This window comes from Ailuropoda melanoleuca, chromosome 1 (assembly GCF_002007445.2).
Source record: "Ailuropoda melanoleuca isolate Jingjing chromosome 1, ASM200744v2, whole genome shotgun sequence".
In the NCBI taxonomy this organism is placed as follows: Eukaryota; Metazoa; Chordata; class Mammalia; order Carnivora; family Ursidae; genus Ailuropoda; species Ailuropoda melanoleuca.
The window spans coordinates 11,730,581-11,745,990 of record NC_048218.1 but is presented as its reverse complement, the minus strand read 5'-3'; the positions used below and the strand labels follow the sequence as shown (position 1 = coordinate 11,745,990).

Below are 15,410 nucleotides of genomic sequence, written 5' to 3'. Positions count from 1 at the left end.
TTCGGAAAGTGCGCGCGGGTTGCTGGGTATTGGCGCCGAGGGGCCAGAGAAAGTGTCAGCAGTGCTCTGCCCGCTGATTCGGAAGCGGCTGCTGCAGGAGCGACCGTTCCCAAACTATGCAGTCCCCCACCCCCCCGATTCTTATTGAACAGGCGCTGTTTCTTCCAGGCGTCGGTGACACCGCGGCAAGGCCAGGGTCACTGCTGTCATGGAGCTTATATTCCAGTGGAAGTGACGAAGAGAAAAAATACGGGGACAAGGCAAATTCAAATAGAAGTCTAAAGAAAACCAAATAGGGCGATTGGCTTTTTAGACTGGATGGCCAAGGAGTGCCTTGCGGAGAGGGTGACATTTGCCCTGAGCCCTTGATAACAAGGTGCCACCACCCTGGTTATCTCCTTCGGCCATTGCCGAATACAAATTGATTTGAACGTTGCAAGTACCCGCTGCTTTGTATTCCTGAAACTTTGGCTCTCACGGTGGAAACTTCATCCCTGGTGTTGGGCGGCAGAGCGGATAATGTGTAACTGCGGGCCAGGAAATGCCCAAAGCCAATCCAGCGCCTCATATGAACGTGGTTAGACTGATCCTGGACAGACAGGGTATGGAGCCCAGGGAGCAGATGTGTTTCGTCTCTAGTCTTGGGGCAGGGAGCACCCAGACCCTGGAACGTGCAGTACTGGTCAGAATGGCAAATGTCTCTCTCCCCAGAGGGGGAAAGGGGCCTCCTGTGTTCTCTGAACTCCTTACTGCTGGCCATAAGGCCATCCCCCTGTTCATCCTGAATACGATTCTGTATTCATTGAGCCAACTACCGCTTAAAACTTCGTTGACAGTGTCTATTGCCTTTTAGGCAGTGAGAACCATTTATCCACAAACTCATGTATTACAAGGTCTCTGGGTGTAATTTTTAATATTAATGAAAAGTGTGGAAAACTCATGTACTGGTGGAGTACTCATGAGTACTCATGTACTCATCCACTTTTGTTTAAATGTGTAGTTTACTAATCATTTGGTAGAAAATCTGCCAAAGCGCCACAGATCAAGCCCTTGCAGTAGTATCTTTAATCTTTGTCGGCACTGATTTTTGCCTTTGTAGTGCTGGTAAGTTTATTCTTCTATTACAATCCTTTCAGTATTCTCTTACGGTCTTTTTCTTCTCATACAGGCCAGGTCTCACAAATTTGTGTGTAGCTTTTTCTCAGGGTGGTTTCAGTGGTTATAAATCGTGCCAAAGCCTCATCTTGCCACCACACAAATGGGTTCTGAATTTTCAGACAGAGGGTGAGATCTGTGTGCTCTTGTGCAGTTTGACAACTTTTCTCTGAATATTTTAGGTACTGTTGCCTTTGGTGAAGGGCATCTTTGACCATTTTATCTAATGAAGCAATACATTAGCGATGAAGGCTCTGGTCTAGATAATTAATAAGTCACTCATGATGGCTGCTAGATCTCAGGCCACCAGGGAGGAAAAGAACAAATTTTTAGGCTATTGAAAAAAAGAATTTTTTTTAAAAAGCCCTAACACATTAAAGATACAGTTAAAATTCCCACACGTCCCTCTCTGATTCCATTCTCTTCTTCCCCTTCTCTAACGGTAACTACTATCCTGAGTTTTTCATTCCCATTGGCTGTTTTTCTACCATCAACACATGTATGTCTCCCTAAAGAAGAGGATATTGTTTTGCATGTTTTAAATTTTAAATAAATGTCATACTGTATTATTTTTTAACTCGTTTTCACTGCTGTATAGTATTCCACTGCATGAATAGGTCACTCCATTCCCCTGCTGATGGTTATTGTATTTCTGGTTTTTACCATTACAAACAATGCATGTCCTGCTCCACATGCACTATAATTTCTCTACAAGTCAAATTTCTTGTGACAGAGTGAATGAATTTTTTTTTTAAAGATTTTATTTATTTATTTGACAAAGAGAGACAGCCAGCGAAAGAGGGAACACAAGCAGGGGGAGTGGGAGAGGAAGAAGCAGGCTCCTGGTGGAGAAGCCTGATGTGGGACTCGATCCCAGAATGCTGGGATTACGCCCTGAGCCAAAGGCAGACGCTTAACGACTGCGCCACCCAGGCGCCCCCAGAGTGTATGAATTTTACTGGATGTTGTTAAATTGCTGTCTAGAATTGATGTGCCAATCTACCCTTCTCAACAACAGTGTATGAGTTCCCATTCTTCCACATGTTCACTAAATGTGGTCAGACTTATGTTTCTAAAACTAATAAACAGGAATTTTTGATTTATACATCAGCTTTTTGTGAGTTTGGTTATCCTGTGTCAAGCACCATTACTATAGTTAGTTTGTGGAGTTGCAGAGCTCAGGGTATGTGTGAAGGGGATGAAAAGATAAGTTACAGACTGGGAGAAATATCTGCAAGCCACATATCTAACAAAGGGCGAGTATACAGAATAGACAAAGAACCCTCAAAAACAACAGTAAAAAAAAACCCAGTCCATTTAGAAAATAGGCAAAAGACATATTTCACTGAAGAAGATATCAGATGGCAAATAAACACATGAAAAGATGCTCCCCATGATCCGCTATTAAGGAAACAAAGCCGCAACGATATATCCTCTACTAAAATGGCTAAAATCAAAAACAGCAAACCCACGCAAGGATGCAGAGAAATTGAATCACTAACACACTGCTGATGGGAATGTAAAATGGTCCATTCCAGGAAAATGGTTGGCAGTTTTTTAAAGATACAAGCATGCAACTACACTACGATTGAGCAATTGTACTCCTGGGCATTATCCCAGAGAAACGAAAACTTACGTTCACACAAAAATCTGTACAAGTATGTTCATAGCAGCTTTATAATAGCCCCAAACTGAGAACAACCCAGATGTCCTTCAAGGGGTGGGTGAATGGTTAAACCAACCATGGTACATCCATTCTACGAAATACCACTCGGCAATAAAAAGGAATGGATGGCTCAATCGGTTAAGTGTTCAACTCTTGATTTCAGCTCAGGTCATGATCTCAGGGTCCTGGGATCAAGTCCCACCTTGGGCTCTGCACTCAGCATGGAGTCGGCTTAGGATTCTCTCCCTCCCTCTCCCTCTGCCCCTCCTTCTGCTCATGCTCTCTCTATATAAAATAAATGCTCTCTAAAATAAATAAAATCTTGTTTAAAAAAAGGAATTAATTATTGGCACATGCAATTTAGATGAATCTCCAGAGAATTATGCAGAATAAAAAAAGTCAATCCCAAAAGGTCACATACCATTCTTGAAGTGGCAAAATTATAAAAATGGAGAATAGATTAGTGGTTGCCAGGAGGTAAGGACAAGCAAGGGAAGATGGGATGGGAAGACAGCCAGGAAAAGGGCAACACAAAGGATCTTCCCAGTAATGGGAATGTTTGGCATCAATGTTAAGGTCCTGGTTGTAGTATTACACTATGGTTTTATAAAATGTTACCACTGGGTAGGGGGGACTGCATAAAGGGTACATGGGATCTCTATGTATTATTTCTTACAACTGCGTATACATATCTCAGTCATCTTAAAATCAAAAGTTTCTTTAAAAGCCTATTATTCTCTGTAACTTCTTAGTCAGAGGTTAATGAATTTAAGAATCAAGGTTAGGGGTGCCTGGTTGGCTCACTTGGTTAAGCATCCAATCATCTCTCGGTTTCGGCTCAGGTCATTATCTCAGAGTCCTGAGATCAAGTCCCATCATGGGCTCTCTGCACTCAGGAATCTGCTTGAGGTTCTCTCTCTCGCTCTGCTCCTCCCCCTGTGCTCATGCTCTCTCTAAAATAAATAAAATCTTGAAAAAAAAAATCAAGTTTACTGTTCTGAATAGCAATCATACAGGACTGAAAAAAGTCAATACTCAGAGGAACTACTAGCCTTGGCCTTGCACTTTGGGTTATCTTAGGTCAGTCTCATGTCTGGCTGTCCTTGGGCCTATTTCCCTCCTACCCCCACTTGCTTCTTTTGATGTGGGTTAGAAAATCATCATTCCTCCTTCAGTGTTATTTTCAAGCCAACAAGACTTTGAATGAGGGCCTCTCTTACAGAATAAGTGCATGGACTTCTTAATGATGATGTTACTCTCAGAATGTCTTCTTACTTCTAGAGCGTTATAAGGAGAAGTCAAACGGATGAAATAGGGTCTTGAATTAAAATACCTATTTGACAATACGAGTTAATCCCCAAATGTCATTAAACTTGGATATGAAAAGTTCAAGGAAAATGGCTGAGAAAAATTCTTCCCTCTTGAGCAAAGCAGTCAACATGGTAAAGACAGGTATATTTATTTCATATGACGGCACATTTCACAGGATATGTACAGAATGTTGGTATACCACTGACGTTAATACTGTACTTCTATAAAGTATATAGTTATAAATATTGTATGCCACATAAGCAATAAAATTCTTACATATAAACAGCAATCTACTCTAGAGAACAAAGAATTCACAAAGAGATCCTTAGTGTCTAATTTCTGCTCTGCTTTTAACAGAACTGGTAAATATTTTAATAACACAGAATAATGGCTAGTTATTTGCAGCATACCTTTAACTGTCATAACTCTGTGCCCTTTCAGCAACTTGCCAAATATAGTTTTCCCGATAAAGGCTGAGCTGCTGCACGATATGTATATTTTAGACAGTAGTTTAATATTCAATAGGAAACTGAAATTGCTCACAGAACTGCAGTTTGCACTAGTGAAGTTGACAATGAATTCTTCGGCTAATGGAGAGCAAATACCATATACACTAATCACATAGATGTTAAAGCCACAGTTTCAACAAGTTAATTCACATTCTGAAGCACAATGCTTATAGTAATACTGCTGTTTAAAATATACTACTGCTGAAATGATTAGAACCCCCCAAAAGCACAATGTAAAACTCCCAAGAGTTATTTCTAACAGCAAATCTGGGCTGTTAACAGACAAGAGGATTACTTCTATAAATATAGTATTCTGATAACATTTGAGCATTTAGAAAAGTGCTTTTTTCCTACTAGATTTGCTTTACGTATTTAAGTGCAATGCAGTTTGCTGTGCTTTTCCATTTCACGTAATCTTAGCCATGAACTCTATTTTCTGATATTCTCCCAATGCACATCTCTAAAGGTTAAATGTGGACAATGGAATTTAGGTGGACACATACAACTCTTATATATAAAAGAAACGTTAATATAAGTCTTAATGGGTAGAGATGATTTTAACTTAAACTGACAACAAAACAGCCATTGCCCAAGGAGTTCTCTGTTTGGGATTACTGAATGATATCAAAATACTACATTGTGTAAAAATTCTGTGAACTTCACAAAATTAATAAAAGCAGGATCAGTTGCATATTGGCAGTGCAGGAGACAAAATCCACAGCTGATTTGAGGGATGGCCTCTAAAAATGTAAGCAGCATCACGGATGTATTGGGGAGCCTCTCAAGGGGACAGAGCATACACACTGAGTAGATCCCCAATTCCAAGCATTCTGAGGATGGCAGCCTTCCTGCTAACGAAGTTCCAGAGCAAAAGCAGCAAAGACAAAGTGTGGGAGGGAAATGGGCAACATACATCCTAGTGCAGAGAGAGGGGAGTATGCTTAGCTCTAATACTTCTCCTTGAACTTGGAGGTATGTGCCTTCCTGACAGATAAGGCCACAGTGCTTTTTGTAAGGGCTGGAGTGTCCATCCACAAAATTGGCTGCTCCCAGCTCCAGAACCTCCTCCCAGAGAAAAGCATATGGAGGTGCTGGAGTGCAAAGTTAACAGAGATGTGTGTTACGGGTATGTTTGGGGGAGGGGGATGGAATGGTAGGAAAATCTGGTTCTGTAGTGAGATTCTAGTTTTGGAAAGAAAATTAATGAAATGTCCAAACTTCATTTATAGCCATCCTTTGGGTAACGAGATATTGAAAAGCTAACTGTTATAACTTTCAGGTAAAATTTGGTCTGAGTTATATCCTAGAATTTAAGTTATGAGTTTTGCAATTATTAAGTGTATATATATATGTATATGTGTGTAGTGTGTACACACACATTTTTTTTTAAAAGCCACGCCTTTCAAAATTGTTTCAGTATAACTTTGATAGCTCTTTGGTAAACACTTGGAAATGCCAATTGTTACCAAGTATGAAAGAGCTGGCAGTAATGTCAGCTAAAAGTTGTTCCAGCTTTTTGAGATTCTTCAGAGAAGACTGACAAAGAATTTCTGAATAAGGACTATTTTCTAAAGTTTTGAGCACTGTTTATGGCTACTACTCTCTCTTACTTATCCAAACAGAAACACACCAAACTCCAGTTAATAATGAGAAGGATTTTTTTCCTTATTTCCAATATACACATATTCCAACTTTGTACACATTAAATAGTGGTATTTCATGACAACATCAGTGCACTTAACAATTACTTATTGCACATAATGAATAACTAATGCCCAATTCATTTGGCTCTAACCTGCCCAAACAAACAAACAAACAAACAAATAAAAACAATTGTTTTCTATTGCATAACCTTATCTTTCTGTAAAGTCTAGTGTGGGTGATGCCTTAGATGCCAAGGTTGTGAAAGGAGCTACAGAAGGGGTGGTGCCAGGTGGGAGCAGAGTGACAGGAGGTGGAGGTGGTCTTCTTGATGGCAATACATAGAGAGGAACATTTGTACCTTTATTCCAGTCATCATCAAAGGCCATACTGGAGCCAGAAAGTGAACTCGGCTGATGATCCAGTAAGCCTGGACAAGCTGACTTTGACTTCCCTTTCACACCAAAGTCCTCTTCTTCCTCGAAGGTTACCCATCCTTTTGGGTTGCTGATTTTTGCCATAGACTGGCCCTGCAGATCAAAACTGTCCTTAAAACCATCAAATGAAGATGCAGGCTTGCTACTGTTATGACCAAGAGGCTTCAGAGAGGGGAAAGGACTGTCAGCAACAGGCTCTTCTTTGGAGAGACATGAAGTTGCCTCTGATTCTTGAGACTCGGCTCTAAATGGGTTTCCAGGAGCAGCAGTCCTGTCTGTAAAAGGATTTGTGCTGGTCAAGCTAGTAACAAATGGGTTTGGAGAACATCGCATATTTTCCTGGGATTTACTCCGGGCTGGAATTGGAGGCATGCAACTTACAGAACTCAAAGTATTCATGTTACTTTGTGTTGCAGAAGGCAACTGAATCAACCCCTTTGGGTTTGGAGTTAGAACAGACGATGTTTGAACAGATAACTGAGCCTTTGATACAGCAAGCAGATTAAATGACAAATCTTCAAATGGGTCACTCTTTAATGGCGATTCCAGTCTGACAGCAGAGACTCCATTTGTTTTTACCTGAAAAAAAGGTAATATATATTTTTAATAACCCCCCTTTCCTTCCTGTCTCAATTATTCTTCATTTTGGGGGGCAAGTATACAAGTTTCAAAGTAAAAATAGCTTTATATAGTTTGGTTCCAGTGATTTAAGTAAGATAAAACAACTAAAACCTTATTCTTTAAAAACCCCCTACTAAATAAACCCTTTTGTTAGATACATTTTTTTTAAATCCCAAAGAATTTAAAAAGAACCCATTTCATTCATGCAATTTCTAATATGGTAAGATGGAAAATTGTACAGAATTATTAGCAAATGACTTTTGTTCATGCCCTGTTCTATCAAATGTTAGCATAAACTTAAGAAACCCATATTCAGAACTTATGCTAAATCTATATATTAGACTTCCAACACCCGTCTATGATGATGATGTGGTTTCATTGTTCTTTTAAATATATTTTTATTTAAAGTTAATGTTACTATGGAAATTCAACTTTATGAATGAAAATTGATTTTATTAGTATATTTGTATTCATAAGTTAAAGACAATGCATCTTTTCTATTTGGAAAAATGAATTTTCAAAGCATTCTTTGCCTTTTAAGTTCTCCTTGGTAGACCGAACTCTGTGAATAATGTGACAATATTCCGTAGTTGACCTTCTTCATCTTTTAACAAACGTTCCAAAACAGACATCCTTATTAATAATCATATACAATGATTGTTTAAAAGCGGGGGGGGGGGAAATCCCATTTTTTATTTGGTGTATTGTAAAACCGAGATGAGTGGTACGCAGCCCTTTCTATGTGACAGAATTGGCTGTGAACTGGTAGGAGAGGTCTTCCAAATTACTTCGTGGTCATAACAAGTGTGCACTTTGTGCCTAGTTCACGAAGAAGCCAGAGGAAGTGGAGCGTGGCTATGGGCCTAAGCAAAGCCAACCTTTCTTATGGGAAGGAGAACCCTGGCCTTATTAGCAAATTAGCTCATCAGATACTTCATCTTAATTAAAAAAAAATAGCAACTGTACACAATTATTGAAACTAAATACGTGACTGGGATATTGATGCCAAATTTAAAGAAAAGACAAACTTTTGGTTGGAAAGGGCAGGGGAGGGAGAATTTTAGCTCAAGACCTGCAATGTAACAAAATGAAGCACTATGCAAAATGAATTCAGGTAGTTGTGAAATCAAAATAACTAAATGTTCATGAACTATGTTGAAAAAAAGAACAGCAGTTTCCCCCCCCCCGCCAAAAAAACCCATAACTGCATATTATGAAACAGTAACTTGCTACTCTAACAACAGGGAAGGCTGTTCATTTGTACAAGGAAATGGTAGATAATTTCATTAAGTGAGTAACTTTCAAGTATCTGATTGTTTTATTCATTTGTCCTAGAACATACTTTATAATTGAATAAACAAGTATATTTTTCTTCAACTTGATATGACAATAAATTTGTACAAAAGCAAACATTTAGCAGATTCAAAACTGCATTCTAAGTGTATTAAAGGTAGGCAGATTTATATATGGAAATCTGCTTAACAGACAAATTATAGACATAAAAAATTACAATTAACCCTACATTACTAATAATCTCTGTATTATTTATGATTAATACAACAAAATGGGAGTAACTTATTGGGTCTAGGACCCAATTCTCCCATGGCAGATGGAACAGTCCACAACACAGACATTATAGGAAAGGAGAATTTTATGCTCTGCACAGCTTAGAATAGCAGGCCCTTGGCAAATGAATGCTCTATGTTTAAATATCTTTACTTTCATATAAAAAAATTTGTTTTCAAAATACCTCAAAGGCAATTTGATAGAAGCAAGATCATTTTACCCAATTAGACTTGAAATTACAATGAGAGCCACAACACCATTCACTGTATTAGAATTAATTTATAATCTAAGCAGGATTTGTGATGAATTAACATTTTAAAAATGGTGATACCTTTACAGAGAAAGGTGTTGGAGGGACCTTTAAATAATCCTGTTATAATATTAACTTTTATCTTTCTAAATCATCAGTTCTTCCTTACCAAAAATAATCTTGTTACTAAAATTCTTTGAAAAAAAAAATTCCCAAAAGAAACCTAAGGAAAAAAGTTGAATTTTCTATTTATGTAATTATGTCATCATTAAAACCAAGACCCAGTTTGGTCTTGCCAAACAGACTTTCCAATACCTAAAGCTTACCTTCTTGAAGTTACACTTTTTAGTTTTGTTAATTTTCGTAAAAAACAAAGCAAAAAAATGGTAAAGCATTAACAAGAACAACTAAAATGGTTCCTAAAAACTTGAAATACTAAGGAAAAAAAAGCAGGTTTATGGTATGATAATATAATTTATTAATGTGGACAGGTGGTTTTAAAAATGGGTGAAACTTTAGATGTATGAAGCGAAAGATTCATACATCTAATGTGCTAAGACAGATGAAAAGCACAGATAAGATTGAGAAAGATTCCGATACCTGTTACCCTGATGGTTGCTCCTGCTTTGAGAAAGGGAACACAGACATCAAAGGAAAGAGTTAGGAGGACAATCTGAGACCAACCAGCAACCCTAACAATTCAGTCTTCAAAATGCTTTTACTTCTATATTATGTGCAGAACCCGAGGGTGGCGGCATGTGCATCTCACAGCACGCTTCGAGGCGACTCCAATTTCTTTTGTAATTTTGAATAAAAAATGTAATGTTAAATTAAGGCTCAAACTTTAATTTTGTCAGAAGCTGATGACTAGCTACTTCAAAGTTTTGTCACTACAAAAATAGTATTCCACATAGGTTTTGGGAGCTCTAAGATATTTCAAGCCGTCTGTTATGGACTGAATGTTTGTGTCCCCACCTCTGTCAAATTCAGATGGTGAAGCCTGAACTCTCAATGTGTTGGTATTTGGAGGTGGGGCCTCTGGGGGGCACTGGGGTTGGATGAGGCCAGGAGGGTGGGGCCTCATGAGGGATTTGTGCCCTCAGGAAAGCCCATGTCTGAGAGCTTGCTCTCTCCCTGACCAGAAGCCCGGAGGAAAGGTCATGTGAGCACACACTGAGAAGGAAGCCATACCCTCCCCAGAACTCAACTGTGTTGGCAACCTCATCTCAGACTTCAAGCCTCCAGAACTGTGAGAACACACATTTCCATTGTTTAAGCCACCTGGTTTATGGTATTTTGTTATGGCGGCCCAAGAAGAGTAGGACAACAGCCACAAGATAGCCTGTGGGGTTATCACCATTAGAGAAAATGCAGAAAATGGCACCACTTTGCAAAGTTACTACCTGCAAATACCTGCAAATCAGAATTTACTTTAACAAAATGATCAGGATCCAGGCATACTCTACATTATGCAAATTTTCAGAAGGATGACACTATCATTAATTCACTTCAGAATTTACTAGTTGTAAGGTACAAAAAAATAAGAAACTGGACCCTATTTTTGTTGTTTAAAAATGAAATCTTTCCATAACACAGCAGTATTTTTTTTTAACACAGTAGTCTCAAAAACAGTCCCGAGCAACTCTTCTCCAATATCTAAAGCTTACCTTATTTTAAAATACCAAAACTCATTTTAACAATTGAGGAAGTCACCACTCTGAAGTATATTAAGCACGAACAGTTTCCTGCCTACTAAACACGAGACTCCTGAATTTAAACAAATACTTTCTCAATGATGTCGGGGTTACGTGTCTCAGCTCTGGCAGTGATAGAAGGTAGAAGCTATTGAATAGATCCAGAATGCTGAGATTTTCTATGTGGTCTCTTCCCTTCCTGTCAGCTCTTATGACAATGGTAAAGCAGTGAGGCTGTTTCTTTATCTCCTGTTGAATTTCCTAACTTCGGGTCCTTAGATGACAATCATATAACTAAGATGCCAGACGTCAGGCAGAGAAGGGAGGCATTTCAACATTTTGTACATGTTATATAATCATTTGAATTGGATGAATGCTTTCCATAGAGAATTATAGAGTCAAAGACCATTTAAATAATAATAAAAAGTAAAGCTGGGCCATATATGCTTTTATGTTTTAAATGCCTTGTAGATTTTTGGGCAGAATTAATAATAGAGACTTGTAAAAATTACTAAGTGTTCAATTAAAAGACTATTTCATATACACCAAAATATCAAATATATCATATTTCAAATTCTTATCCTTTTCAACCTATAGCTCTGGGAGATTTTCAAATTTTAGATATTTATTATTTTTTGAATAGGAATTATTTTTATGGTCCAAAATTCAAGACGTACGAGAAGGTAAAATGCCTCCCTTCCTTCCATACCCCTAGCACTCTCTGACGGGAAACCGTCAACCACTCTGTGATCCTTTCCAAAGAGAGTCTGCACACAAATAAGATGCCCGCTCCCCCAAGAAAGAAAAGTGTGTGTGTGTGTGTGTGTGTGTGTGTGTGTGTGTGTGTGTGATGTTTGGAGGAATCTGATATCAATAACTGAGGTGAAAAGAATATTTAGAATTTAAAACAAACATCTTCGGTAGTTTCAATGAAGTGGATAATACAAGATTCGAGAAGAACATTCTTCACCAGGCCACACACGAAGCACATGTTGTCTGCCACCAAATCACCACACCCATTCCGATGAAAAACAGAAACAAAACCATGGAAAATGACCTAAGAAAATGATAATGTGGTAGTCATGGGAATATTTGTCCTATGGGACTTTTGTGTTATTATTTTCTACTGAAAACTGCAATCTTAATGGACAGTTTGCTCTTTCTCAAGTTTTTCAGAGTACTGTATCTATGTTCATACTAGTCTAAGAATACTTCACCATTACAGACTTAGGAATTAAGGTTCACTTTTACTATGAAATAGATGCTCACTTTCTCTCTTAAAACAGTAGTAGAAAGCTCTAAGACGGCTAGTTTAAAAGTTTTTTGCCCTCCAATTACATTTAAAAATATTTTATTCAGCATTCCTTTGGCCATTCCAATAAAGTTAAAAAAATTTTTTTTTAAAGATTTATTTGAAAGAGAAAGAGAGAGGGTGTGCATGTGTGTGGACACGGGGGAAGGAGAGGGAGAGAACCTCAAGCAGCCTGCCTCCCCAATGAGCACAGAACCTGACATGGGTCTGCATCCCAAGAACCTGAGATCATGATCCAAGCCAAAATCAAAAGTCAGGTGCCCAACCGACTGAGTCATCCAGGCAACCCACCCTCCAATGATGTAAAAAAAACCAAACCAAAGAAAAACAAAAACAATAGTACACATTACAAGAAAACGAGAAGAAAAATTCAGGACTCACTAAAAGTGGATTGGCAGAGAGAAAAGAATAGTGGACATTGATTGTTTGAAGGATTTCTACAATTTTCTATATATCACCGACATCCTCAATTTTCTGAACTAAAAAATGTAGAATACTTTATGAGAGTGATCAGCTTAAGAGAACATTTTATTTCTCTCAGTTATATATATTTCTTCAGTTTTTACAAATGTGACCAATTGTCTGAGAAAATGCTAAGTGCTAACAATATTCATTTTAGACTCATATTTACTTTAATATCTGTTTTCACCATATAGAAGCATAAGAAGCTGTTAACTTCTGCCTACTAGCTGGACATCCAGGAGATCTATAAAAATAGATATAAACTATTATTTGTAAATGTGCTTAAGGGGCATTGCCAATGTGTAATATTTGTGTATTTTAGATCTTTACAAAGTTTAAAAACAGACTTATAAAACCTTACATATTTCTTTGGCCTTGATGGCATTTTCAAGTTAAAATTTTAGAATAAAATAAACTGTAAGGCTGGACAAAAAAAATGTCCTTACTAAACATGAATTTTATTTTAACAATTTTACTGGAATGTATATAACAAAACGAAGTAAAACCACATCCAAATAAAATAAAACAATCTAACTTGCATGATTATCCCTGTATAAAAATAACTCTGTATATACACGCCAGATGTCTCTCCAATGTGAGGCCACACTGGCATAGCAAAAGTCCTTGTGATCCTATGATTTTCACCCACTAAGGTAATGGCACTGCTTTCTGTGCAACACTAATGAGGTGACCTTATTCTTTTGATGGTTTCTACTTGGTCAATAAGCACATTGCTGCACAGCCGAAACATCTAAACTGGACCCACGACTGACACGGAAATACCTGAGGACCCCAGGGCCAGCTCCACCACAGAAAAGAACTACTGCTCGCAGCTGGAGGAACAAAAGGATTATTCTCTGTTTACCGGAAATTAACCATACTGCAAATGGTAAGGCATCTCTCTCCACAAAGTGAAAGCCAAAACTAATACATTAGTTGTGAACACCAAGAAAAATACACGACTGTTCATCTTAATATATTAACTATCCTAAAGTAAAACGTGCATTTAAAAAATGAAAAAGTCACAAATGCTTTAAACGTTAACAAGATAAAACCGGCTGGGAGCCACTTGGAAATTCCCTCAAGAACCCGATTTTAAGCTCGCCCTCTGAGAAGCCCTGATCTCAGCAAAGGGTTGATTAAGGTCAGTCTGTTCAAAGGCTACACCGAAGGTATCGGAGCGCCATCTCGGTCATCAGCGGGACTTACTTGCGGTTGCGACGAAGGCTCTGAAGGCAAGCTGTGGGATGACCTGCTCCGAGGGGGTGGCTGAGGCGGGGTTTCCAAATTCGGCAGGGGGGTGGACTGAGGCAAAGGCGCTGCCACAGGGACCAGAGGCTCCTGCATCTTCTGAGCGGGCGGCGGCAGAGAAGGCTGCATGGGGAGGGCGGCCTGAGGCTTCAGTGGTTCAGGAAGAAGAACTGACCCTAAACGATGAATTTTCAGGTGTTAGGTATTTTCTAGAAAACCATATTCTGTTCTTCCTTCAGCGAAGTCTCGGGAGATTCTAGTCCCCCCCTCCCCGCGCCCGCACCAAGCAGCCTCATTTCTTGCGGCAAGAAGGAAGGCTGGCCCTACTTGAGCACATTGTGGAAGGTGAGAGGAGGGGGAAAAGGACACGTGAAAAAATTCAGAACAAAACTGGTATTTCCAATACAGGGTCTACCTTTCACTACTTCTGATGGTCTGCTTTGGCTTTCAGGGGTCAGTCTTCCAGCAGATGCCCGAGCATGGCTCTGTGGGGCACTGATCACTCCAGCACGGGGTGGAATAGTCTAAAAATGGGAAACATAACATTTGAGACGTTTACTTATTTTCGATAGATAAGATTTTGCAAAAATATTTGCTTTTGTATCTCATTTAGTCTCCTCTCTGGCCTTAGCCCCCATCTTGTCATTTTAATTGCTCTCTATTTGTAGTCATATAATCTTAAGTTTTAAAAACCTTCCTTTTGGGGGAGAAGAAAAGATGGAGGAGGAGTAGGGGACCCTTTTTCAGCTGGTCCCGAGTCGAGCTGGTTATCTACCAGACCATCCTGAAAACCCATGAAATCAGCCTGAGATGCAGAAAGACATATCTGGATCTCTAAAAATGAACATCTCCAGCACTGAGTATTGAGGTACGAAGCGGGGAGCCGTGAATATTGGAAGATATTGGAAGATAAACGGAAGGGGGAGGGAGCCCATGCACTGGGGCGCCGGGAAGCAGCAGCCACCTGCACTGGGAAGCCGCCTGGACTCGCGGACTGGCACCCGCGTGAAAGCAGACTGAGACAGTGAGTCTGGGAATGCGCTTGCGACCAGACTGAAAACAGGTGCTCCAGAGCCTGAACGAACCACACTGAAATAGGGATGTGGGGAGCGCGCGTGGGTACCGGGGGAGGCTGGCGGTGTTAGAAGCACAAAGGACACAGAGTGCTGGCCCTGAAGGCGAGGGCTGGGACACCGGCTGCAAGGTTTTTAGCAGCACCAACAGAAACAGAGTTAAAGAGGCCAAGAGAGCTCAGTGGAGAGCTGAATGCGATCTCTCTGTTCTGAGACAGAGGCTGGGATTCGGCCACTGCTGCTCTGACTTTCAGAAGAGCCACAGAAAACTGCCAGGGAGGGGCACCTGGGTGGCACAGCGGTTAAGCGTCTGCCTTCGGCTCAGGGCGTGATCCTGGCGTTATGGGATCGAGCCCCACGCCAGGCTCCTCTGCTATGAGCCTGCTTCTTCCTCTCCCACTCCCCCTGCTTGTGTTCCCTCTCTCGCTGGCTGTCTCTATCTCTGTCGAATAAATAATAAAA

The 15,410-nt window shown here is 39.7% G+C and overlaps 1 protein-coding gene across 14 annotated transcripts in view; it reads right to left on the bottom strand.

Moving 5' to 3' along the window:
- Window positions 1-4,264: 4,264 nt before the first annotated feature.
- The window catches only part of SYNJ1 (synaptojanin 1), a 93,022-nt gene continuing 81,876 nt past the window's right edge, over window positions 4,265-15,410 (bottom strand). For 9 of the 14 annotated variants that reach the window (XM_019800047.2, XM_034656209.1, XM_034656236.1 and 6 more), the window contains 3 exons: window positions 14,291-14,399; window positions 13,834-14,051; window positions 4,265-7,298 (listed from right to left, as the gene is read on the bottom strand). In XM_019800047.2, the coding sequence (XP_019655606.1) occupies window positions 6,495-7,298; window positions 13,834-14,051; window positions 14,291-14,399 (1,131 nt within the window). In that variant the 3' untranslated portion in view covers window positions 4,265-6,494. Of the gene's footprint in view, window positions 7,299-9,756; window positions 9,781-13,833; window positions 14,052-14,290; window positions 14,400-15,410 lie in introns of all 14 variants that reach the window. The other 5 variants (XM_034656255.1, XM_034656272.1, XM_034656260.1 and 2 more) reach the window with 2 other exon arrangements.